Source organism: Monodon monoceros, unplaced genomic scaffold (genome assembly GCF_005190385.1).
Source record: "Monodon monoceros isolate NGI ecotype Baffin Bay Population unplaced genomic scaffold, NGI_Narwhal_1 Super_Scaffold_5, whole genome shotgun sequence".
Classification (NCBI taxonomy): domain Eukaryota; kingdom Metazoa; phylum Chordata; class Mammalia; order Artiodactyla; family Monodontidae; genus Monodon; species Monodon monoceros.
The window spans coordinates 91835366-91863085 of NW_021703782.1; the positions used below are offsets into that span (position 1 = coordinate 91835366).

The window sequence follows — 27720 nt, forward strand, 5'->3', positions numbered from 1 at the left end:
GAAAAGAGGCCTCTACTGACCTGATGGGTCCATTTTTCTCCTTGGCTTTCCTCAGTCTCAGGCGTGGTAAAGGCCCTCCATGCACAGTGAAAAAGTCTACTTCCGGAAGGGGAGGCTCTGAAAACATGTTGAAAAGAAGAAAGGGGGTATGATCAGAACGAGCAGAAGCATGAAAAAAGTGGTCCTCATGGGGCATCAAGAGTAAAGTTTTCATGTAAGAAGAGATGAGCAAATTCAGACACATGCTCTGACATGGATGAACCTTGAACACATTAGGCTAAATGAAATAAGCCAGACACAGAAGGACAACTATTGCGTGATTCCACTTACATGAAATATCTGGAACAGGTAAATCCATAGAGACAGAAATAGATTAGAGGTTGCCAAGGGTTGAGGGGGTGTGTAGGAAATGGGGAGTTATTGCTTAATGGTCAACAGAGTTTCTGCCTGGGGTGATAAAAACATTTTAGGAATAGATAATGGTGATGGTTTACAACATTGTGAATGCACTTAATGCCAATAAATTGTGTCCTGAAAAAATAATTAAAATGGTACATTTTATGTTGTATATATTTTATTACAATTTAAAAAAAAAATGATGCCCCAGCACTGACAGATGGTGGATGCTGTGGGCCTTTCAATTAACTTGGTAAATAGGTTCTTATTTGGTGGGGAGACCAGCTTATCAGACTTCTAGATCCTTTAGGAACAGTTTATTTATTATTATTATTATTATATATATATTTTTTGGCTGCGCCGTGCAGCTCGTGGGATCTTAGTTCCCCCACCAGGGATTGAACCTGTGCCCTCAACAGTGAAAGCACAGAGTCCTAACCGCTGGACCACCGGGGAATTCCCTAGACTTCTAGATCCTTTATAATCACACAGCTGTCTGTCCTTATCTTGCTCTCCCCAGCAACCAGATTTCCCAAATAGATATTCCACAGGGAGGAGAATGTTGGTTGATTGGCTGACACCAGCGTTCTAGCATCTAACTGGGAGTTATATTCATGGTATAAATGTACCAGCTGCCACTCTGTCTTGTGAGTAACACAGCTTACATGTGTTGGGCACACAACACATCTATAGATGTGACTTTATATGCCTCATCTCATTTAATCTTCTCCACAGTGCTATCAAGTGGATAAGATTTATAAAGGGAGGGAGGAAGAAAGAGAAAGAAAAAAATATGAACACCCCCTCCCCTGAAATTCCTCTGAATCCTGCCACAGTGAAATTAGTACTAAGAGGCCAAAATAGACACTCAAGACTCTATTTACCCAATTAGAAAATAGCTTTGGGGTGGAGATTCTCGATTCAAATTATAATAAATAAAAACTTAGACCTTCCTAGACGATTTTTAAAGCTCTACTGAATATGTTATTCATACACTGCCTTGCAACAAATATTTATTAGCCACCTCTATGCACCTCTATGTGAGGCTGGGAGAAACAGCTATGGAAGACATGGTTTCTGCTTTCCAGGAGCTCAGAGTCTAATAGTGGAGAAAGTCTTATAAACAGGCAGTGCTTGGAACTACGATAAAGTTCCACAAGAGGGTGGTGGGAGTGCAGAGGAAGAACACCAAGGGCAGGGGGGTGAGCCCATCAAATACAGAAACAGACATACGCAGGGGCAGGAGGTAAGAGAGAGTGAGGGCAGAGACAGAACTGCAGGAGTCCAGTGTGTCCGAAAGGTTGAGTCCCAGCTGGGTAGAAGTGGGCAATAAAGTGAGACATGTGAGTATAGGCCAGATCTGAGGTCCTAGAAATAATGAGAAGCCATCTAACGATTCTTAGCAGGTGTGTATTTTAGAAATACAATTTGGACTGCCTGTTGGAGGATGAATTGGAAAAGAGCAAAAGCACAGGTTCTCCAAAATCTAGGTAAGAAGTGCCTGAGGTCTGAAGCGAGTGATGGCACTCGGAAGGGAGAAGAGGGGGCAGATGGAGGAGACACGTAGGGCAGAGACGGAACAGAAGGTGGTGGAAGATAAGCAAGGGGAAGGAATCTGGGCTTTGGTTTTGGCTACTGAGTCAGTGGTGACGTCATTCATCAAGGTCTGCAGGGAAGGTTCAGACGCAGCTCACTTCTAGACCTGTTAAGTTTGAAGTGCTTGTGAAATCGTCCAGCAGGCAGTTAGAAATGCGGGTCTAGAGCTTAGGAGCAAACTGTGATGGTGATATGGAGTCAGTCATCAATAGAAGAGGCTACGGTTGCCCATGGGGGAAGGTATAAATGCATCTGAGAAGAGATGAGGGCCTAGGGTGAACACCGGGGAAACCCAGGCATCTAAGACCAGGTGGACGAGTGAGAGTCCCCTATAGCTCTTATTAAACAGTGCTAAGTCTAGAATTTCTTCCAAAGTCACCCAGATACACCACACAAATTATGTTTTCCATAAATCCGTGTGTTTGTTAGGGAACAATCCCCCACCTACAGTTAAGATCCCACACTATGGTGTTGAAGGTCTATGCTGTTTCCAAGAGGTGTCCAGTAAGAGATTCTATAACTGACACCCCTGAGGAAGACACGACCAGCTCCCTGCAGCGGTAATGGGGAGAGGGGAAAATGCAGTTTAAAAAGCCCCCACCAGGTTTCCCAGGGAAATGTGAGCATTTGAGTACAGTAAGTCCCCTGCATACAAACAAGTTCCGTTCCAAGAGTGAGTCTGTAAGTCCAATTTGTTCGTAAGTCCAACAAAGTTAGCCTAGGTACCCAACTAACACAATCGGCTATATAGTACTGTACTGTAATAGGTTTATAATACTTTTCACACAAATAATACATAAAAAACAAACAAACCAAAAATAAAGAAAACGTTTTTAACCTTACAGTACAGTATCCTGAAAAGTACAGCAGTCCAGTACAACAGCTGGCATCCAGGGGCTGGCATCGAGCGAACAGGCAAGGAGAGTTACTGACTGGAGGAGGGAGAGAGGGTGGGAGATGGTAGAGCTGAGGATCGTCAGCAACAGGAGACGAGGGCAAGCCGCAGTTTCACTCATGCGTGACGCTGATGGCACAGGTTCTGGTTCCTTGCTGGATTCAATTCTATCTACCCTCCTGAAAAAACGATCCAGTGATATCTGGGTAGTAGATCTTTTTTTTCATCGTAGATGACATGGTAGCACTGGATTGCATCCTGAACGGCTGTTGCAACCTTCGTGTACCATTCTACGTGCAGGTGCTATGCCTCAAAAACTAACAGTGCCTCCTCACATAAAGGAAATCCCCTTGCCATTTCCTGTGTCGTGAATCTCTTCAGTTCTTCAGTTACTTCTTCTTCCTCTTGTCTCTCTTCACCCTTTCTCTGGGCCTCCAATTCCTGGTGCTTCTTAGCGGTACCAGCTACATCACTGCGGCTTTTACGCTTGCTTCTGGTCATCCTGGGCTTGAAATAAAGATACCGTACTCCTGTACTCTATACAGTTCTGTAAAGTACGCAAAAGCACAACCACTTGTAGAGGATGCACGCACGTGACGACGTACGCCAGACACGTGAACTAACTTACATGATTGGACATGCGAATGCACGTTCTCATCCTTGAAAGCTCACAACTTGAAGGTTCATAAGTAGGGGACTTACTGTATCTCTGCACTCAGCCCTTCAGGCTATCAATGAAAGGCCCTTTCATTCATGATGTTTTGTCATCACAGTAAAGTAAGTGGTTTTTATCACAAATTTCCTGTTTTCAGCCCAGAGGGAGATTAACTGTTTACTCTTTTCTGTGTGAGAACTCTCCTTAAGCTCAAATTATTCCTCTGTTTGCTCTTTTCTGAGATTAATAATTCTAGGTCCTCTAATCTGTTGGCTAACCTTTTATTTTATTTATTTATTTATTTATTTTATTTTTTTGCGGTATGTGGGCCTCTCACTGTTCTGGCCTCTCCCGTTGTGGAGCACAGGCTCCGGACGCGCAGGCTCAGCGGCCATGGCTCACGGGCCCAGCCGCTCCGCAGCATGTGGGATCTTCCCGGACCGGGGAACGAACCGGTGTCCCCTGCATCGGCAGGCGGACTCCCAACCACTGCGCCACCAGGGAAGCCCTCTTGGCTAACCTTTTAAAACCACCAGGTTTCTCACCCACCCCAGGAACAGCAGAACAAAGTGCTCGCCCAGCTTGGAGAAGGCGGGCCCACAGCAGGGGCAGGAAGGCCATCGCCTGCTTGTTCTGTACCACGCTGCCCCTTTTCAGTCCCAGCATCATTCTTGCCATTCTAAATGTGCCACTACCATGCAGTTGATTCCATCAACACGTGACTTCTAGACTGCTTTCTGCTCTGCCTGCTCAAGGCCTTCCCCACCTTAAAAACTGTCTTCCTTTTCTCTCGAATGTGAAAGCCTGGACTTCATCAGGCTGGTTCTTCACCACATTTTTGAGTTTAAATAACCTTAACTTCCAGCCATATTTTCCAAGGTGCTGTTTCCCATCCCCCAAACTGCTGTCTACGGCAGACCTGCTCTCCTTTCCATCGGCTTCATTACTGATTTAAACCAAATCAGACCCAAGGCAAGAAATGGGTCGTGTCTAGGCTGGAGTTCTTTCACCCTGAGTATGTGAGATGAGGGGACATACTCATTACTACCCCTAGGTGTCAACAGTATCCATTCTCTACTAGAAGCAAGTGACAAAGGAAATTATGGAGGCTACCATCTGAGAAAACTTTGAAGAGTCAGGAAAAAGCAATGAAGCAGGACTTGTCCTACAAAATATTAAATATATTATAAATTTACAATAACTGAAATAGAAAGGTACAAGCACAGGATAGGCAAAGCAATGGGAGAAGCTAGACAATCGAGAAAGAGACCCAAATAAATAAATTAGAATATAGTGTGTGGCCTGGACAGTCATTCCAAAGGTGATGGGAAAACTGGCTTATCATCTGGGGGAAAAAAATTCCCATGTAAATTTAGCCTTATACACTCATCTAAACAAATTCCAAATGGGTCTAACCTTCAATGTGAAAAGCAAAACCATTAAGAAGCATTTGAAAATAGTAGAGAATAAAAATTATTGATCTGATTTTCAGGGTGGGGAAGGCTTTTCTTGGCATGACCAGAGGCAGAAACTATAAAAGAATCAATAGAATTGATTACATGAAAACTTAAAATGTCTAAATGTCAAAAAGAATATTGACAAGAAAATTAAAGAGTAAATAACCTGGGGGTGTAATATGTATAACAAAAGATTAAAACCGTTAATGTAGGCAAACTATTAAAATCAATGAGAGGAAGGAGGTAACAGAAGTGCAAATGTGTTAAAATTCCTCTAAAACCCATTAAAATGAACCAAAAGTAAAAGAAAATTTTATCTGCACCAAATCTAAACAAAGGTTGCAACCTTATGCTATAAACTTCAAGTAAATGCAAGGAACTAATACATATAAATAAATATATAAAAATAAAGACACCCAATGGTTCTTTTCTAATCCTCAGCATCTCCCCAACTGGACCACAGCCCCCACTCAAGGCATGATAAATTGAAATTGATGGCAATAGAGCAAATGGAGCTTACACCATAAGTCATCAGATATCGCAAGGTGAGCTGCATCTCCCCCATCAATAAGGTTATGAGACTTGGCTTCCCAGGAAGAAGGAACAATCTTCTTTTTATCTTTATCTCCCCTTCAGCACTTGGCACCGGTCTTTGTACATAACCAATCAATAGGTATTCACTGAATTAAAGTGGTAAGTTGCAGCATAGCCTTCCCCCACTTCTATAACACAGAAATCTGTGTTTCTGTGTTATAGATGTGGGGGAAGGGTATGCTGCAACTTAACAATTTATTGTTATCTTCTATAACAGAAACCCTGTTTTTTAGGCTTCTGATATAAAGAAACTTTCCCATCCATATTTTGTAAAAAGCTAGCGTTGATATAGGAACATAACACATCCAGCCCATTTTCCTCTGTGGTGTACCATCTTGTCTCAGTGGGGCCTCAGCAGGGATGCAGGTGTTTTCAGTGAGGAGAGTGGGGAGATATCCATCCCCATATAGCCATTTCCTTGAAAGGCTAGGTTTTGATTTGAAGCTGGAAAGGAGTTGGGAGATTTCTGGGGATGAGAGGAACAGGTGGCCCATGGAGGTATGGAAGGACACGTGTGCCTCCCTCCTGGCCTGACCTAACATTAGGTCCTCAGATGTCAAAGAACCTGTGTCCGTGAAAGACTTCGAGAGAGCCTGGATGAAGAAAAACAGTTGGGATGAAGGCCAGCTCCTCTCCTAACCTCCGGGGCAGTTCCGGGGCATTCGGAGCCAGGGGAAACAGCAGGAATAAGTGTGGTACTCTGGAAGCAGCCTGAGAAGACAAGGTCCTCACTGAGGACACAGGAGTGCACAGTCCTTGGATGGTTTGTGGAAGAGAAGCTCACAGCAGAAGAACGTCAAGACACCTGGTCCTGCACGGTCCTTCCTAAGGACACTTAACAGTAAGAGAGGAGGGGTCAGAGGAGGGGGCAGTGGTCCCCAGCCCTGTAGGGGGAATTAGAGCTATCCTGACTGGAGCTCTCTGTTAGAGGGATAGCCTGAGAACGCTTGGGACATAACTGTGTTTTCAGTGGCTTTCCTGAACATCTGAAAAAGTACATTGTTTTTCTTATTACGAATGCAGGTAGAGATGGGGAAATTCCCGTGTACATTGCCAGCCTCAGAATTGAAGGTGGACTTGGGAAGGAATGATTTCCTTTACATATTCGTTTCCCTTTTCTCTTCCAGCATTCTCGGTTCCATAATAAACATTCAACCTCAAATGATCACCACATTGTGTGGAATAAATGGTTTATCTTTACATTCCTGCAGGCACTTGCTTTCTCTCTCTCTCTCTTTCTCTCCGTCCCCCCACTTCCCCCTCTCTGGTTCTCTCCCTCTCTCTATGAGAAGGAAATTTTGCCTACAAGCTTTTTGACTTGGCTAGAAAATAGCATAACCAGTGTGGGGCAGCTCTTCTGACCCTTTGGGTCTACATCAAGGATGAAAGTTTGTTCTTACGTAAGGGAGTATAAATGGTGGCACTGTTCTGATGAATTCCCATCAATGGGCTGCCTGCAGAAACACGTGGGCCATGAGTCAGAAGCACTGTGATAGCCTCTCCATCTCACCACCTTTCTCACCAGCACCCTCTTCCATTGCCACTACAACACTTGCCTCTGTCCTTCAACATTCCAAAAGCTTTCACTCTCCTCTGAGGTCAGCAATATATTTAAAGCGCTCGTTTTCATCTTGTTCCCATCGGTAAGATTTAGTTTAATGTAAGACACTCAGAAGGGAAATTCCATTCACTTTTCTTCTGGGAAATCAGCTTCTGTGTATTCCACGTCCACACCCCTTGCCTCACATTTCTGGTAAAATTCAAAAGTTCATAATTTTGCTGAAACAAAGCCACATCTTAGGCAAACAGGCACACCTCTTCACATCAGTATATGGTTCTCTTATTAAAGACAGGGCTTGGGGTTTGCTCTTATTTTATTTGTTTAGTTACTCTTTCATAAGATCTTAACAACTTGAATTTTCACACTTTTTAAAAATTGCTAATTCTTTAGAGTGAAAAATATGCAGTCGTGGTTTCAATGAACTTAAACAGCTCAACAGTGTCCCCTGGTGGTCAGGAACACAGACACAGGATGCTTGAGCTACGGGGCAATATTTAGCGTACAAAACAAGGTAGAAGTGTGTCTCATCAAGATGAAACTCCCTCTCCCCAGCTCAAAAAATAGGAAATGCTAATGTGAATCAGCAATGCAAACCTTCAAAACATGAGAAGGACCAAAGAGTAGGAGACTGAATAGCTATCCATTTTGATAAGTCACCATGGGAAAAAATGCCCAAACTGAACATCTCTTTCCAGCTCCAAAGTTGGTGAATTCTTTTCGGTCTAAAGCCTTTATTAACTAACCAGGCATTTCTTCAATGCCAATACCACCCGCTGGCCCTTTGGGGGTTAGCCCTCGTATGCATTCATTACAAAAATATTCTTTTGTTGTGCTATCAGTTTCCTTATGTGTGCTCACACTGTCCTTGTGTGTTGGGGATTCAATGTAGAACACACAGACAAAAATCTCTGTCTTCAAAGAGTGCTTATTTTAGTAGGGGAAAAGAAAATAAACAAGTAAATTTTTAAAAATACAAGTCCTGAAAATGAGTTCTATGAAGAAATTCAAGCAGAGGAAGAGAATAGAGTGATGGGGTGGCAATAGCAGACGATTTTTGAAAGGATGGGCAGGGAGAGGCTCTCTAGGTAATGGCACTTGAGCAGAAACCTGAGTGATTATAAAGAAGCCATGTGGAGAGAGTGTCCCACGAAGATTACGCAGCAAATGGAAAGACGTGGATGCAAGAACAAGTTTGACCCATTTGAGAGATAGCAAGGAAGGATGCTGCTGCTTTTAGTGAGAAAGGGAGAGGGCAGAGGGAGATGAGGTCAATGAGGTAGGCAGGGGCCAGACTCCATGTTCCATGGTAAGGAACGTGGATTCCATTAGAACACTAATGCAAACTCATAGGACCGTTTTGAGCTGGGGATGATATGTTCTTATATGATTTTAAATTAATTTTTATTGGAGTATAGTTGATTTACAATGTTGTGTTAGTTTCAGTTGTACAGCAAAGTGAATCAGTTATTCATATATATACATCCACTCTTTTTTAGATTCTTTTCCCATATAGGTCATTAGAGTATTGAGTAGAGTTCCCTGTGCTATACAGTAGGTCCTTGTTCGTTATCTATTTTATATATAGTAGTGTGTATATGTCAATCCCAATCTCCCAATTTATCCCTCCCTTCCTTTCCCCCTGGTAACCATGAGTTTGTTTTTTACATCTGTGACTCTGGTTTGTTAATAAGTGCATTTGTACCATTTTTTTAGATTCCTCATATAAGCAATATCATAATATTTGTCTTTCTCCGTCTGACTTACTTCATTCAATATGACACTTTTTTTTTTTTTTTTTTGCGGTATGCGGGCCTCTCACTGTTGTGGCCTCTCCCGTTGCGGAGCACAGGCTCCGAATGTGCAAGCTTAGCGGCCATGGCTTACGGGCCCAGCCGCTCCACGGTATGTGGGATCTTCCCGGACAGGGGCACGAACCCGTGTCCCCTGCATCGGCAGACTCTCAACCACTGCGCCACCAGGGAAGCCCAATATGACACTCTGAGTGATGTTTTTAAAGTTATGGTGAAGATTAAGACTTAGGGCAGCAGGTGATAGGCAACTGTGAAAACAGGGAGAAGAGTTAGGATGCTATTGCAGGAGTCCAAGCAAGAAGTTGCTGGCTTGGATTAGGTTGCTAGTGGTAAAGGCAAAGGTGGGGAGAAGTGGCTGGATTCAGAACGTTTATTTCAGAAACAAGCCAGCTTGTTGATGGACTAGAAATGGTGGCAGAGATAGAATCAATTATGATTCCTTTTTGGCCTGAGCAGTTGGTGAATAGGAATGCCAATAACTGAGATAGAGACGCCTGGGTGGAAATGGATTTGGGGGTGAGGGAAGAGGTGAGAAATCAAAAGTTCTACTGGGTTTGCCTATTAGATGTTCAATAGGATATGTTTAGGAGACAGGTGGATACATATTTGGGAATGCTCAGCACAAAGGTAACGTTTATAGCCGTGAGACTGGTAGAGATCGCCTAGGCAGAAAGAGTAAATAATGAAGAAAAAGGAATAGAAGAAGGCGAGGCGAGGGGCATCAATTAAAGTATTCGGTTGGCCAAAAAGTTCATCTGGGTTCTTTGGAAGCTCTTATGGAAAAACCCGAACGATATTTTTGGAAAACCCAATAGATGGACCTAGTGAAAAAAAAAAACTGAGAAGGAACAGACAGCAAGGTAGAAGGATCCAAAAGCCAAGAGAAAAGGTGTTTCAAGGATGGAATGCCAAATGCTGTAGAGAAAATCCTATAAGAAAAAAATTGGGCAGTGGGTTTTGCAAGATGGAGACACTTCCAGTAAAGCATTGAGGCCAAATGCCTCTGGACTGGAACCAGTTAAAGAAAGAAGAGGAGGTAAGGATGTAGAGCCTACACAACATTCTTTCAAGGAGTTTTACTGTAAAGAGGGGCTGAGAGAAGGCAGAGTAGCTGGAGGGAATATGGGATCAAAAGAAGTGTGTTTATCTTTTCTATGTTTTCGTTTAAAAATGAGATATTACAACATGCTTGTGCAGTGTTGGGACTAATTCTTTACTGGAGGGAATTGAGGATGAGGCAAGAAGGGATGACGGGGTTGAGGGAGGATTCACCTTAGGAGTGGGGACAAGAGAGAAGATAAAATATAGGTTCTGCACGAAGGCAACAATGGGAGATTTGGGAGTGGAAAGTCCTCACCTGATTACTTCTTTTAAAATTATTTATTTATTTATTTATATACAAAACGTTGTTATTAGTTATCTATTTTATACGTATTAGTGTATATATGTCAATCTCAGTCTCCCAATTCATCCCACCACCACCCCCTCACCTAACTACTTCTAATTCCTCAGTGAGATAAGAAACAAGAAGCTAATAGTCTGAATATTAGCTCAGAGTGTGTGTGTTGGAGGATGGAGTGAGCATCACAGATTTGAGGAGACATGAGAAAATGAGTGGAAAGTGAATTTTCTAGGGGACTAGAGTGGGACTGCCAGTCATTTTTCCCTGAGAGTAACCTACTCTTAAGGTACTTGTAACAGAATGACAAATATGTTACTGAGAAAGAAAGAGTAATAGGAAAATTTCTTTTTAAGTATGAAATATTTTAAATATTTCAAATATCCAGAAGGAATTTAACCAACACTCATGTACACACTACCCAGATTTCTTCAATGTTCCTATTTTGTTTCAGGTACCTTTTTAAGAAATAAAACATTGCAGTTCAGGCTGCAGTCCCCTTAGTTCCCCTCTCCAATTTCACGTCCTTCTTCCTCTTTCTCTTAAACTTCATTATATAAAGATAGAAAGTAATAGTGTGCCTCTTTATTTGAGCCTATACAGCTCTGCGGTGACTTTGTTCATCCAAATGCTGTTATTCAAGATTTACCTGTTATCTGCGTTGTCAGGGAGATGACCACAGGAAGTTCAGAAGACAAAGCCTGGATGCTGACACTGTAGTTGGTACCTGGCCGCAGGTCCAAACACATCTCAGGAGCCTGGCTGCTGGCAGTGATATTAAAGACCATTTCCTGGGCAAATTCCTTCTGATACCATCTCTGGCCCCAAATGTGGAACTAAAACATAGAAAAGTTCACCAGGTGAATTGCTAGCTTGAAAGGCTCTGAATGCCTGGATACCTACCCTTTCTCTCACACTCTCTTACTCTTGATTGTAAAGTGCCTTCAGAAAGTGAAATACGGCAGAAAGCAAATATTAGAGTTGTAATACCATAAATATTGTAATTACAGTGTTTTCAGTATCATAAACATATTTTTAAATCAAAATGCACAAAAACTTGAGGCCCCAACACCAACAACTTTCTCTTTCTTGTTCTCACACATATAATGGCACATGCCCAATGTCAAAGTCTGTTGGCAAAACCACAGGAGCAAAACCAAAGAACAGTTTCCTGGAAAGAAAATTAAGAATCTGAACTAAGGCTTCTCCCAGGGCAGAACGTGCATTAGGATAGGGGTCCCCAACCCCTGGACTGCAGACCAGTACCAGTCCACGGCCTGTTAGGAACCAGGCCACACAGTATGAGGGGAGCGGTGGACCGAGCGAAGCTTTGTCTGCCGCTCCCCATTGCTCACATTACCGCCTGACCCATCACCCCACTCCCTGGCGGTAGAAAAAATGTCTTCCACGAAACCGATCCCTGGTGCCGAAAAGATTGGGGACTGCTGCATTAGGGTAATCCTAGTCGGTTTGGTAAAACCTGGGAAGAGTTTTTCTCCTCTGCCCGCCCCCTTCTGACATTCCCTACACTTTACTGTAACATCCCAGCACCTGGGCCAATAGATGCACTTTTCTTCCTACTTAATTGCTTCTAGTAGCAGCTCATCCCATGGTCTTTACCTTTCTTACTCACAACCACATCTAGCTTTAGAAGTTCCCCTTGACTCTCCAGGCAGCACATTCAGACCCTGATCAGAGGCACTGGTGTGGAGAGACACACACTTGCAAAAGCCACTGGCTTCCTTCCATGACACTGCCTGAACATCAGCTCTGCATCAGGCTATGTTGCACAAAGAACCTCTCATGATTTTCTCATCAATCCCCAAGGTCTCTGTCTTCAAATATGCAGCAGAAGTTCCCACTTTCTTGTTTCTTACTGCAATTGTCACTATAAATCTTCCACTGATAACGGCAGCTATATAAGTAGTTTTTTTGGTTTGTTGATATTTTTTGAACCTCCCACACAAGACAAACACCTATAAACAGAGTAACTTTCAGTAACTTACTAAATACATCTCCTCTATATCAGCTGTCTTCATACTTCTCCATCTCAAGCAGGTTTCATTAAATATTGAAATGTTACTGATGGTCTGTTTTACTGCAAGGGGAAAAGAATGAGAAATCAACTTACACCTTATACCAAAATACTACCTTTTAATTGAACAATCTTCCAAGGATAAGCATTTACAGCGGATGACTTCAGCAGTATTTTAATTTAGAAATAAGTGGTAGCAGTCCAAGAAACACCATTTTTATATTTATGTAAACACAGTCCTGATGAAAGATTTAAAATCAAAAGATACCCAGTCTGAGAATCCTTCTTAAAAAATTAGTTAAGTCGATCCACTGCAAATTCCCTTGGTTTGCTAAGCTAAAACAGCGACTCATTGTCCTGGCCTTGGACAACCTCATTTAGACAAACAAGCATCAGTTTGAAATTCTGAGCTGAGAGTAACATTTCCGCAGAGAACTGAGAATTACTCCTTGAGGAAATGAAAAAGGCTACCTCAAGCAGTCAGGCTTTTCATGATGAAAAGGGGGGAGTGGTCGCTCTTGGTTTGGGCTTCCTCATCTCTTGTGATCAAAGAAGCATTCAGTGATCTCTGCTCAATTTCATGGTAATGAATCCAAAAGACAGGTCAGTACTGGTACCATATAATACAGAGGCACATCCCCCAAGCTTTTTAAAATAAAGACTAGTTATTCAAACAACACTGTAATTCAACTATACTTCAATAAAAAATAAATTTTTAAAAAGACTGGTTATTCAAAACTCTGGTATCAAAGGTAATTTCCTTCAACGATGATCCCGGTCCTTAAACTGAAAATAATACATCAGACTTGCTAAGAAGTTTCATAGGAACACTGTGATGATTAATAAGTGATAAAGAACTCCCAAAGCATGTGAAAAAAAAAGAAAATCTCATGGGAGCCAAACCTTTATTGTGTAAGCCCCTGGACCAACAGGTTCCTATGAATGAAGCCTAGTTGATAGATGTGACCCCTCTTTATGGATGGGGCAGCTTTGCCCAGAGAAAACCTGTTCCACAGGTCACAAGCTATTCTTCAAATGCTGTAAGACCGAGTAAGGAATAAAGTATGGATGATTCAGGATAAAGCAATCTTTAAGGAAGGTAAGGAAGATGGTTTTAGAGATAAGTAGTAGTGGCCCAAGGAAACTCACATTTATGAAACTTTCAAAAAGCATATAACTTCAGTAGTATTTAAACAGTTCCAGACCATACAAAAAGGTAGAAAGTTTCCCAATTCACTCAGTATGACTGGATAATCCACAATGCCCAACGTGTACAAGGACGGCACAACCAATTACTAAACACACTATGCCAAATTCACTTATTAATATAAATACAAAAATAAAATATTAACAAATAGAAGTCAGCAGTACATTCAAAGAACAATACACTATAAACAAGGGAGATTTACTCCAGGAATACAGAGATGATCATTACTAGGAAAGCTATTAATAGATTGAAAGAGAAAAACCATATGGTCACTTTTATAATCATAATGGTTAATACATCTAATGTACATTCCTGCCTAAAAATCTTAGCAAACTAGGATTTAATTTGATAAAAACTCCTTGATTTAAAAGAATGTTTATTAGAAACCACCACACTCAGTGGTAAAACAATTTCTAGCAAAGTTAAGAACAATCCAAGGATGCATGGTTTCACAGCTATTATTTAGCATTAGTCAGGAGATTCTAGACAATGCAGAACGACGCAAGGAGAAAAATGAGCTATAAATACCAGAAAGAAAGGGAACAAATTATGCAACTGACAGTAAATTAAAAAAAAAAAACTGAAAAACAAATATGCAATTGTTTGAAAACGACAGAAAAATAATAGGAGTTTGGCAAAATGCACCCAAAGACAAGAACATAGAAAAACTAATCGTTTTCTACATATCTGTAAGCACAAGTATGGTAGGCTGAATAATGGTCCCTTCAAAGATGTTCACATCCTAGTCCCTGGAATCTGTAACCATGTTACCTTACATGGCATAAAGACTTTGCAAATGTGATTACAATAGGGAGATTATCCTGGATTATCCAGATGGGCCCAATGCAGTGACAAGGGTCTTTAAAAAAGGGAGACAAGAAGATCAGGGCCAGAGAGAACTGAAGGTTGAACTGATGAGCTTCAAAGATGGAGGATGGGGCCACAAGCCAAGGAATGTAGGCAGGGTCTAGAAACTGGAAAGAGCAAGGAAATAGATCCTCCCTTTGAGACCCCACAATGAACACAGGCCTGCTGACACAAATAAACTAAAACCACAAATAAAATATAATAGAAAAATTAAAAGATTTCTATTCACAAGAGAAGAAACCATGAACAAACTTCAGATACCTAGCAATGAAAGTAACTAGAAATGTCCAAGACTTACAAGAAGATCTTTTTCCCCCAGAAGGACATAAAATAAAACAACAAAGAGAAAATGCCACATCCTTGAATGGAAGGATTGAAAAGTGAAAAGATATCAATTCTCCACCAATTAACCTGTAAGTGGAATGTACTTCCAATGGTGATTCCAATGGACTTTCTTGGAACGTGATAAGTTTACACATTATTCAGTGAATAGAAAGTTCTCACCATGTGCCAGGCATGCTTTGGGGCTAAGGATAAAGTGGTGAGAAAACAAAGTCCCTGCACCTAATGGAATTCATTCTAGTGAGAAAGGCAGAAAATAAACAAGTGAAAAAATAAATTTTAAAAATATAGGGCTTCCCTGGTGGCACAGTGGTTAAGAATCCGCCTGCAAATGCAGGGGACACGGGTTAGATCCCTGGTCCGGGAAGATCCAACATATGCTGTGGAGCAACTAAGCCCGTGCACCACAACTACTGAGCCTGTGCTCTAGAGCCCACAAGCCACAACTACTGAAGCCCACGTGCCATAACTACTGAAACCCGTGCACCGCAACAAGAGAAGACAGCGCAATGAGAAGCCCGTGCACTGAAACAAAGAGTAGCCCTGCTCGCCGCAACTAGAGAAAGCCCACGCACAGCAATGAAGACACAACATGACCAAAAATAAACAAATAAAATAAATAAATTTATTTTTTAAGTATATATATATATATATATATATAATTTTGTGTACTGGTAAAGACTATGAAAAGCATCATACAAGAATAGAAAGGATGGTTATGGAAGGTCCTCTGTTGAGGTAATATGTGAGCAGAGACCTGAAGGATGAGTGAGTGAGCATCAAGAGTGGAGGAAGAGGGGTCAGACAGAGGGGGCTCCAATGTCAAAACCCCACATGCAGGAATCAGCTTGGCACGCTCAATGAACAAAAACACAATTACTGCTAAATTTTGGGGGGAAGATTAATGAGAATAACAAGAAAAAATTAAAATAAAAATATCGAAACAGGACATAACCAGGTTTCAGTAACTATTATAAAATTATGACAGTATTTCTTAACCTTTTTTCATTATAGCCCTACACGGAGCCTTTTTAAACATTTTTTCCCCTAATCTCTCACACTTTATAAAATTTTAATACCACAGGTATGTATATGTTTCTTATTTACTATATGTTTGTCTATGATTCATATATATATATATTTAGTGTTAATTTCCTGGGTTTTGTTTGTTTGTTTGTTTGTTTTGGCTGTGTTGGGTCTTCGTTGCTGTGCCCAGGCTTTCTCTAGTTGCGGCAATGGGGGGCTACTTTTTACTGCGGTGCACGGTCTTCTCATTGTGGTGGTGTCTCTTGTTGCGGAGCACGGGCTCTAGGCATGCAGGCTTCAGTAGTTGTGGCGCACGGGCTTAGTTGCTCCACAGCATGTGGGATCTTCCTGGACCAGGGCTCGAACCCGTGTCCCCTGCATTGGCAGGCGGATTCTTAACCACTGTGCCACCAGGGAAGCCCTATGATTCATATATTAAAAGAATAATATTGTTCCACCCCTCGAGAAGCAATTTTTGCCCGTTTAGCTGATTTTGCCCCCCCCACTCCCTGGGGTGAATTGAGAATGCTAAATTGCTAGTTTGTTGCTAGCAAAGGAATAAACAAAGAGGTGAATGGAGCAGAGCAGAACCCAGAAACCAATCTATCTATGCATCGGAATTTATATAAGATAGGGGTGGACTTTCAAATCAGTGGGAAATAAACTGAGTTGGGAAATAGTTATCCATAGAAATAAACTAATATTAGATCCCCACCTTGACATACAGGCAAAAATGATTGCAACTGTAATAAATTTTTAGTTAAAAAATATACTAGAAAAGAATATAGGAAAACAGTTCTATAATCTTGGTTAGGAAAGAAATAATAAGAAAACTAGGAAAATTTTTTTTTAATTTGACTAAATAAAATCTTAAATTTTCTTTAGGGCAAACGATTCAACAACCTAAGTTTGAAAGACAAGCAACAAAGCGTGAAAAAATAATTGTAACATATTTGAAAAAGTTGATGGCCCTGATATCTAAACAACAATTACCATGAAGAAAAATACCACCAACAACACATGAAAAGGAGCAATAAATAGAAAAAGTGATTCATAGGAAAACTGTAATAGGACAATCAATAAGCAAAGAGGTACAAATTAAACCAAAATAAGATATGTTTTTCACTTATTAGGCTCTCAAACATTAAAAAACTGGAATATCCTGCATTGGTGAAGGTGTTGGAAAACAGGTGTGTGTGTAAATTGATACAGTCTTTGTGGAGAGGAATTTATGAGGCTCTTTATCTTGGTAATTCCACTCTTAAGACTTAATTCTACAGAAATATCCTGCCCAATTATGCAAAGATACAGTACATTTCATCAAACCTAAGATACCATTCTTGTAAAATGCACTATTATTCTGTTTTATTAAGAAAGAAAAAATACTGCCAAGTAAACTCTGTCATGAATATTTTCTTGTCTCAGAATTATTTTATACTGGTTGAAAGAGTTTTTTCAAACCTATAGAAACATTAAAATTTTATAATATATAATAAAAGAAAAATCAAAAAATTGATTGAGACACTACTAAAATTTCTCCATATTCAGTATGTAGCAATTCCCAATCACTTTTCAATTAAGAGATATCAGTGTATATTTCCACAACCTATGTTCTATCCTGAGTCTTGGTGAGGCAGTATTTCTTTTAAATGTTCTATTTTCTTTTTCTTGCAAGCCATTCTGATGCTGACACTTGCTTTTATACATTGCTGATCTATTTCCATGTTTTTCTACATACACAATAACTTTTTTTTTTTTTTTTTGGTGGTACGCGGGCCTCTCACTGTTGTGGCCTCTCCCGTTGCGGAGCACAGGCTCCAGATGCGCAGGCTCAGTAGCCATGGCTCACGGGCCTAGCTCCTCCGCAGCATGTGGGATCTTCCCGAACCAGGGCACGAACCCGTGTCCCCTGCATTGGCAGGCGGACTCTCAACCACTGCACCACCAGGGAAGCCCCACAATAACTTTTTGTTTCAATGTCAAATCATTGGAAAAGTTCTGAAAAAGTTTTAGTAAGCAAAATGTTAATATGTCACTAATGTCCAAAACTAAATAAAAGTAGCAACACTGTAAGTAGCTATGACCAATTTGATACATACGTGAGTAATGACAATTATGTTCATGGCAGCCACCTGACTGTATAACACTTATAAAAATTCATAGGTATTAAAATGTGAAAAAATGTGCATCTGGGTATCAGCAAAACATAATATATGTAAGTATATTAAAAGTAGCATTGTCTATAACAACAAAAATTTGAAGGGGAAAAAAAACCCTAAATATCCTTCCATAGTGGACAAGTTAATAAATTTGTGAACCTCCACACAGTGGAATACTATGCTTCCCTCAGAGAAGGAGATGGCATTATAGGAACTGATACAGAAGTATGTCCACAGAATACTGTAAAGCCAAAAATGTTTTAAATAAAATAAAAAAGCAAGATGAAAAATGGTACATATATGATTCTGCTTTTTTTTAAAGGACACACACACACACATGCATACATACATGAACATGTAATGTTACAATTATGGTGGGTCTGCAATTCCTTCTGCTCACAGAAACATCCCACTGGTTAAATTCAATTCCATCTTGGTAAGAGAGGGACTCTCACTCTAGGTCCCCTTCTCTCCATCCAAGGGTTCACAGTTTGAACCACAGGCAGGTTGAACCCATGCTGAGCTCACTGGAGAGAAAAGGATCCCCAGTAAGAAGACAGCTCATCCTGAGTCCTTTGCTACCCCACTCTCTGCTCCTTTGCTATGGAAAGTAAGTACATGCCCCTCATTCAAATATTCCTTCTTTGCTCCATTTTCAGTGGTCACTCTGCCTTCTCTCTCTCCTTTCCCCACCCACAGGGCTTCTAAGCTAGAAGCCTGAAGTTGAAAAACCAGACCTGCAAGAATGCCTCAGAGAAGAGAAAATTAGGCTCTTAGTTCATCAGATTTTTTTGAAACTTTGTTTCTGTTTCATTAATGTGGGCAAGCAACTCTGGGCAAAATCAGTCATTACTGTACTTCCTCAGGGCTCCCACAGTTCCCTGCAAATACCTCAAACTACATTTTATGCATTGTAATATTATGTATGTATTATTATGCATGTGTGTATCATGAGAGACTATGTCTCATTCATCTTTGCACTCCTAGTGTCCAGGACAGTGGCGGGCACAGCATTCCTGGTTGTTTAAATGTAAACAATCAGGGGCTTCCCTGGTGGTGCAGTGGTTGGGAGTCCGCCTGCTGATGCAGGGGACACGGGTTCATGCCCCGGTCTGGGAAGATCCCACATGCCGCGGAGCGGCTGGGCCCGTGAGCCATGGCCACTGGGCCTGCATGTCCGGAGCCTGTGCTCCGTGGCGGGAGAGGCCACAGCGGTGAGAGGCCCGCGTACCGCAAAAATAAATAAAAAAATAATAATAATAATAATAACTAAATGTAAACAATCAGCAATAAGGGGAAAGCTAAGCAAATGATATCATATTAACCAAATAGAATACAGGTACTCTGAATAAGGCATGGTTTCTGCCCTTAGTATGTATTTAATCTAGGAGTTACACCCTATATTAATATAACAAAAATATGAGAGTATAATGTCACAAGGTAAACTTAAGTAACTGTTAACATTTGATAGATGCTTATTGTGTGTATCAGCCACTGTGCTGGCTCTCCATATGCATTAACCCATTTAGTCTCACAACAAATCCATGATGTTAGTCCCATTTTTACAGTTAAGGCAGCTTATACACATAGAGGTTAAACAACTTTCCCAAAGGCACAGAGATGGTAAATAGCAAAACTGAGATTTGAATTTAGATAACCTGACCCCAGAGTAACTGTGCCAAACTCCTACCAATATTTCCTCCTGAAAGAGAGTATGGGAATTTAGAAAGAAGAAAACTTACCTTCAGTTGAGGGGATCATGAAAGAAGGGAATATAGAAACTGAAGAAAAGAAGAGGGGAGAGGGTTCCAGGTAGAAGAAATGGCATGAGCAGAGATATGGAGTGGGAAAGTTAGCACTTAAGAGTTTATTACAGATTAGACTTCCAACTAGTTCAAGGATAACGGTGGCCCCTTAAATCCAAATCTCTCCACACATTCTCCAAAATATTTTTCAGATCAACTGGAAAAGCAAATAAAACAACATAAAACCAATGCTGTCATCACCACTGGAAGACAGAGAATACTACAAACTTTAAATTACCTTTAATGGAAAAATAAACACCAAATTCCAGCAAAGCTTTCTCTCAGTCTCCCACAAGTCATTCTAGAGACTGAGAGGGCTCTAGAAGAGCCCTGTGAAAGAGAAGAGGGAACAAAGGGCCCAATCGTGAGTTAGAGTCACTCCCAGAAAGAGAAATTCCACCTTAAGTATGAAAATACTGAAAAAGAGACCTGGTATATCAGAGTACTGACTACAAGCAAAGGATGAAAAGTCTGTGAGACTTCTATGGGACCTCTGGGAGGGAGCTGTGAAGGAGGAAAAGTTTCCACACACTAGGAAGCCCCTTCACTTCCCCTCTGGGGACAGGGGGTAGGGGGAGAGGGAAGCTTTGGGGCCACAAAGCAGAGTGCAGGTAGTAGTATGAGAAAGGCATTGCTTCTGGGAAAGAAGAGGATAAAAAGGAAGGAATAGGTGTTCTTTGGAAACTAAGTGGTGACAGGAAAAACAAGTGCAGGGGAAAGACAAGATCTTACAAGTCAAAAGAGTACCCAAAATAGAAGAATACAGAATTCATTCCCACTCTCACCAAAAAAACAAAAACAAAAATATCCTTTAAAAGAAACTGCCCTTCATTCAGTGACAGGAGAAGGCCCTCTTAACCTAGAAATCTTCTTGACCCTTCCAAATGACCAATTCTGTCTGTGGAATTAATAAACAAAGGAGTGTTCATTTAAAAACAGAAACAGAAAATTATAATCAAAACATTTCTGCTTGTGAAAAACTCCACTTTAAAAAAAAAACACAGAATAGGGGGGAAAAAGCCTGTAAGACAATAAACAAATAAATATCCTCAAAAAAGCCTTTGGAATATAAAGAAAACACCTTGAGTTAGAAATTCAAAAATAAGAACAGAATGAACAAAAAGCAGGAAGGAAATGAAACACAAGTGACTGAATTCAGGAAAAAAGTAAAAGACAAAATCACATCAGAAATAAAGACTAAATTTCATGGTGCCCAAAGAAGGATAGATTTGAATATAAATGTATTGAACAAATACAAGAAAACCACCAAAAAGAATAAAAATGAGATTAAAAAGGAAGTAAAAAGGATCAAAAATAAAGTGGTTGACATGCAATATAGGCAAAGATCCAACATATGTATAATTAAAGTCTCTAAAGAAGAAAAACATGGAAACAGAATAAATATCTAAAACTATAATCCACGACAGCCTTACAAAAATAAAAAGACCTGAATATAAATACTAGAAGGACTCATCAGATACCTGAGAAAACTCACCCAGAACAATCAGCCCTAAGATTTAGCTAAGTAAAACTATTAGACTTCAAAGATAAAGAAAAACTCCTCAGCATCTCCCCTCAAATAAATAAACAATTAAGATCCAAAGGCAAAAGAATTAGGCTGCACCAGACTTCTCAAAAGCTACATAAAAAAGCAACAAAAGAAGTTATTTTAAGGAAATTCAAACAAAGAAGGTGTAAATCAAGATTTTTATATCCAACTATGCTATCTTTCAAGTATCAAGACCATAGAGAAACAGTTTTAAACATCTAAGAACTCAAGGAATACTGTACTCTTAAGGAATCTACTAGAAAATGAGCTTCATCCAAGAGGTAACTGAAGAAACTTCAGTAAAAAGACTGATGGTGAGCATCTGATATATTAAACTGTAAATCTAAGACTAAAATAAAGGTGGGGCAAGATGGAAGGATAAAATATAAACAGTATATGTTGTGAAAGTAGAAATAAGGCAACTGAAAAATTGAGAGGAGAAGGAATAAAGAAAAAGGGAAATAGAATAGACTAGTTTGAATGTTATATAGGCAATACATGGAAGTTACAGTATGCCATTTAAAAACTTACAAACCAGGAGAAGACCTTCAAGATGGCAGAGGAGTAAGACGTGGAGATCACCTTCCTCCCCATAAATACATCAAAAATACATCTACATGTGGAACAACTCCTTCAGAACACCTACTGAATGCTGGCAGAAGACCTCAGACTTCCCAAAAGGCAAGAAAATCCCCACGTACCTGGGTAGGGCAAAAGAAAAAATACAGACAAGAGAATAGGGATGGGACCCCTACCTCTGGGAAGGAGCTGTGAAGGAGGAAATGTTTCCACACACTAGGGAGCCCCTTCACTGGTGGGGAGGGGGGATGGGGGGAAGGGAAGTTTTGGAGCCATGGAGGAGAGTGCAGCAACAGGGGCGCAGAGGACAAAGTGGAGAGATTCCCACACAGAGGATCGGTGCCAACCAGCACTCATCAGCCCGAGAGGCTTGTCTGCTCACCTGCCAGTGCAGGTGGGGGCTGGGAGCTGAGGCTCAGGCTTCAGAGGTCAGACCCCAGGGAGAGGACTGGGGTTGGCTGCGTGAACGCAGCCTGAAGGGAGCTAGTGCATCACAGATAGCCAGGAGGGAGTCTGGGGAAAAGTCTAGACCTGCCAGAGCGGCAAGAGGCCATTGTTTCGGGGTGCGCAAAGAGAAGGGATTCCTTCCCAGAGTGCCCACAGAAGGCGGAGTACCACCTAAACGAGCTCCAGGGACAGGCATGAGCCACAGACATCAGCTCGGACCCCAGAGATGGGCACGAACTGCTAAGGCTGCTGCTGCTGCCACCAAGAATCCTGAGTGCGAGTGCAGGTCACTACCCAACCCGCCCCCTGGGATCCTGTGCAGCACGCCACTGCCAGGGTCCTGTAACCCAGGGACAATTTCCCCGGGAGAACACACGGCACACCTCAGGCTGCTGCAACATCACGCTGGCCTCTGCCACCTCAGGCTCGCCCCGCATCCCAATTATGACTACCGTACCCCTCCCCCCCCCCCGGCCTGAGTGAGCAAGAGCCCCCTAATCAGCAGCTGCGTTAACCCCTCCTGTCTGGGTGGGAACAGACTCCTGAGGGCGGCCGACACGCAGAGGCGGAGCCAAAACCAAAGCTGAACCCTGGGAGCTGTGCGAACAAAGAAGAGAAAGGGAAACTTCTCTGTGCAGCCTCAGGAGCAGTGGATTAAATCCCCACAATCAACTTGATAAACCCTGCATCTGAAAAATACCTGAATAGACAATGAATGTTCCCAAAATTGAGGTGGTGGACTTTGGGAGCAACTGTAGACTTGGGGTTTGCTTTCTGCATCTAATTTGATTCTGGTTTTATGTTTATCTTAGTTTAGTATTTAGTACTTATTGGTAGATTTGTTTATTGGTTTGGTTGCTCTCTTCCTTTTATATATATATATATATTTAATCCTTTTTCTCTTTTTCTGAGTGTGTATGTGTATGCTTCTTTGTGTGATTTTGTCTGTATATCTTTGCTTTTACCATTTGTCCTAGAGTTCTGTCTGTTTGTTTTTTTCTTCCTTTTCTTCTGAGCCATGGGGCTGGTAGGGTCTTGGTGTTCCAGCCAGGTATCAGTCCTGAGCCTCCGAGGTGGGAGGGCTGAGTCCAGGATATTGGACCACAAGAAACCTCCCCGCCCCACGTACTATCAATCAGTGAGAGCTCTCCCAGAGATCTTCATCTCAGCACTAAGACCCAGCCCCACCCAAAGGCCAGCAAGCTCCAGTGCTGGATACCCCATGCCAAACAACTAGTAAGACAGGAACACAACCCCACACATTAGCAGATAGGCTGCCTAAAGTCATACTGGGTTCACAGACATTCCAAAACACACCACCAGATGCAGCCCTGCCCACCAGAAGGACAAGATCCAACCCCACCCAAGAGAACACAGGCACCAGCCCCCTCCACCAGGAAGCCTGCACAAGCCACTGAACCACCCTCACCCACTGGGGGCAGACAACAAAAATAACGGGAACTGTGAACCTGCAGCCTGCAAAAAGGAGAACCCAAACACAGTAGGTTAAACAAAATGAGAAAACAGAGAAATATGCAGCCGATGAAGGAGCAAGGTAAAAACCAACCAGACCAAACAAATGAAGAGGAAATAGGCAGTCTACCTGAAAAAGAATTTAGAGTAATGATAGTAAATATGATCCAAAATCTTGGAAACAGAATGGAGAAAATACAAGAAATGTTTAAAAAGGGCCTAGAAGAACTAAAGAGCAAGCAAACAATGATGAACAACACAATAAATGAAATTAAAAATACTCTAGAAGGAATGAAGCAGAATAACTGAGGCAGAAGAATGGATAAGTGACCTGGAAGATAAAATGGTGGGAAAAAAATGCTGCAGAGCAGAATAAAGAAAAAAGAATGAAAAGAATTGAGGACAGTCTCAGAGACCTCTGGGACAACATTAAATGGACCAACATTCAAATTATAGGGGTCCAAGAAGAAAAAGAGAAAAAGAAAGGGTCTGAGAAAATATTTGAAGAGACTATAGTTGAAAACTTCCCTAACATGGGAAAGGAAATAGTCAATCAAGTCCAGGAAGCGCAGAAAGTCCCATACAGGATAAATCCAAGGAAAAGTACACCAAGACACAAATTTATCAAAGTATCAAAAATTAAATTCAAAGAAAAAATATTAAAAGCAGCAAGGGAAAAGCAACAAATTATATACAAGGAAAACCCCATAATGTTAACAGCTGATCTTTCAGCAGGAACTCTGTAAGGCAGAAGGAAGTGGCAGGACATATTTAAAGTGATGAAAGGGAAAAACCTACAACCAAGATTACTCTACCCAGCAAGGATCTCATTCAGATTTGACAGAGAAATTTAAACCTTTACAGACAAGCAAAAGTTAAGAGAATTCAGCACCACCAAACCATTTACAACAAATGCTAAAGGAACTTCTCTAGGCAGGAAACACAAGAGAAGGAAAAGACCTACAATAACAAACCCAAAACAATTAAGAAAATGTTGGTAGGAACATACATATCAATAATTACCTTAAATGTAAATGGATTAAATGCTGCAACCAAAAGACACAGACTGGCTAAATGGATACTAAAACAAGACCTGTATATATGTTGTCTACAAGAGACCGACTTCAGACCTAGGGACACACACAGACTGAAAGTGAGGGGATGGAAAATGATATTCCATGCAAATGGAAATCAGAAGAAAGCTGGAGTAGCAATACTCATATCAGACACGATGGACTTTAAAATAAAGACTATTACAAGAGACAAAGAAGGACACTACATAATGATTAAGGGATCAATCCAAGAAGACAATATAACAACGGTAAATATTTATGCACCCAACATAGGAGCACCTCGATACATAAGGCAAATGCTAACAGCCATAAAAGGGGAAATCAACAGTAACAAAGTAATAGTAGGGGACTTTATAACACGCCACTTTCACCAATGGACAGAGCACCCAAAATGAAAATAAATAAGGAAACACAAGCTTTAAAAGACACAGTAGACCAGATAGACTTAATTGATATTTTTGGACATTCCATCTAAAAACAACAGAATACACTTTCTTCTCAAGTGCTCATGGAACATTCTCCAGGATAGATCATATCTTGGGTCATAAATCAAGCCTTGTTAAATTTACAAAAATTGAAATTGTATCAAGTATCTTTTCCACCCACAACGCTATGAGACTAGATATCAATTACATGAAAAAAGCTGTAAAAAATACAAACACATGGAGGCTAAACAATACGCTACTCAATGACCAAGAGATCACTGAAGAAATCAAAGAGGAAATTAAAAAATACCTAGAAACAAATGACAATGAAAACACGACGACCCACAATCCTACCTCAAGAAACAAGAGAAATCTCAAATAAACAACCTAAACTTACATCTAAAGCAATTATAGAAAGAAGAAGAAGAACAACAACAACAAAAAAACCCCAAGTTAGCAGAAGGAAAGAAATTATAAAGATCAGATCAGAAATAAATGAAAAAGAAATGAATGAAACAATACCAAAGATCAATAAAACTAAAACAAGTTCTTTGAGAAGATAAACAAAATTGATAAACCATTAGCCAGACTCATCACGAAAAAAAGGGAGAAGACTCAAATCAACAGAATTAGAAATGAAAAAGGAGAAGTAACAACTGACACTACAGAAATACAAAGGATCATGAGAGACTACTACAATCAACCCTATGCCAATAAAATGGACAATCTAGAAGAAATTGACAAATTCTTAGAAAAGTACAACCTTCAAAGAGGGAACCAGGAAGAAATAGACAATATGAACAGACCAATCACAAGCACTGAAATTGAAACTGTGATTAAAAATCTTCCAACAAACAAAAGCCCAGGACCAGATGGCTTCACAGGTGAATTCTATCAAACACTTAGAGAAGAGCTAACACCTATATTTCTCAAACTCTTCCGAAATATAGCAGATGGAGGAACACTCCCAAACACATTCTACGAGGCCACCATCACCCTGATACCAAAACCAAACAAAGATGTCACAAATAAAGAAAACTACAGACCAATATTGCTGATGAACATAGATGCAAAAATCCTCAACAAAATACTAGCAAACAGAATCCAACAGCACATTAAAAGGATCATACATCATGATCAAGTGGGGTTTATCCCAGGAATGCAAGGATTCTTCAATATATGCAAATCAATCAATATGATAAACCACATTAACAAACTGAAGGATAAAAACTATATAATAATCTCAATAGATACAGAAAAAGCTTTTGACAAAATTCAACACCCATTTATGATAAAAACTCTCCAGAAAGTGGGCATAAGGGAACCTACCTCAACATAATAAAGGCCATATATGACAAACCCACAGCCAACATCATTCTCAATGATGAAAAACAAACACTTCCTCTAAGATCAGGAAGAAGACAAGTTATTATTCAACATAGTTTTGAAAGTTTTAGCCACAGCAATCAGAAAAGAAAAAGAAATAAAAGGAATCCAAATTGGAAAAGATGAAGTAAAACTGTCACTGTTTGCAGATGACATAATACTAAACATAGAGAATCCTAAACATGTTACCAGAAAACTACTAGAGCTAATCAATGAATCTGGTAAAGTAACAGGATACAAAATTAATGCACAGAAATCTCTTGCATTCCTATACACTAACAATGAAAAATCTGAAAGAGAAATTAAGGAAACACTCCCATTTACCATTGCAACAAAAAGAATAAAATACCTAGGAATAAACCTACCTAAGGAGACAAAAGACCTGTATGCAGAAAACTATAAGACACTGATGAAAGAAATTAAAGACGATACAAACAGATGGAGAGATATACCATGTTCTTGGATTGGAAGAATCAACACTGTGAAAATGACTATACTACCCAAAGCAGTCTACAGATTCAACACAATCCCTATCAAGCTACCAATGGCATTTTTCACAGAACCAGAACAAAAAACTTTACAATTTGTATGGAGACACAAAAGACCCCGAATAGCCCATCTTGAGAAAATAAAAAAGGAGCTAGAGGAATCAGACTCTCTGACTTCAGACTATACTACAAAGCTACAGTAATCAAGACAATATGGTACTGGCACAAAAACAGACATATAGGTCAATGGAACAGGATAGAAAGTCCAGAGATAAACCCATGCACCTATGGTCAACTAATCTATGACAAAGGAGGCAAGGATATACAGTGGAGAAAAGACAGTCTCTTCAATAAGTGGTGCTGGGAAAACTGGACAGCTACATGTAAAAGAATGAAATTAGAACACTCCTTAACACCATACACAAAAATAAACTCAAAATGGGTTAAAGACCTAAATGTAAGATTGGACACTCTAAAACTCTTAGAGGAAAACAG

The 27720-nt window shown here is 40.5% G+C and overlaps 1 protein-coding gene across 3 annotated transcripts in view; it reads right to left on the reverse strand.

Moving 5' to 3' along the window:
- The window catches only part of SUSD1 (sushi domain containing 1), a 127198-nt gene that overhangs the window by 27637 nt on the left and 71841 nt on the right, over positions 1–27720 (reverse strand). For all 3 annotated transcript variants that reach the window (XM_029202759.1, XM_029202760.1, XM_029202758.1), the window contains 3 exons: positions 12371–12462; positions 11014–11200; positions 21–117 (listed from right to left, as the gene is read on the reverse strand). In XM_029202759.1, coding sequence (XP_029058592.1) covers positions 21–117; positions 11014–11200; positions 12371–12462 — 376 coding nt within the window. The remainder of the gene's footprint in view (positions 1–20; positions 118–11013; positions 11201–12370; positions 12463–27720) is intronic.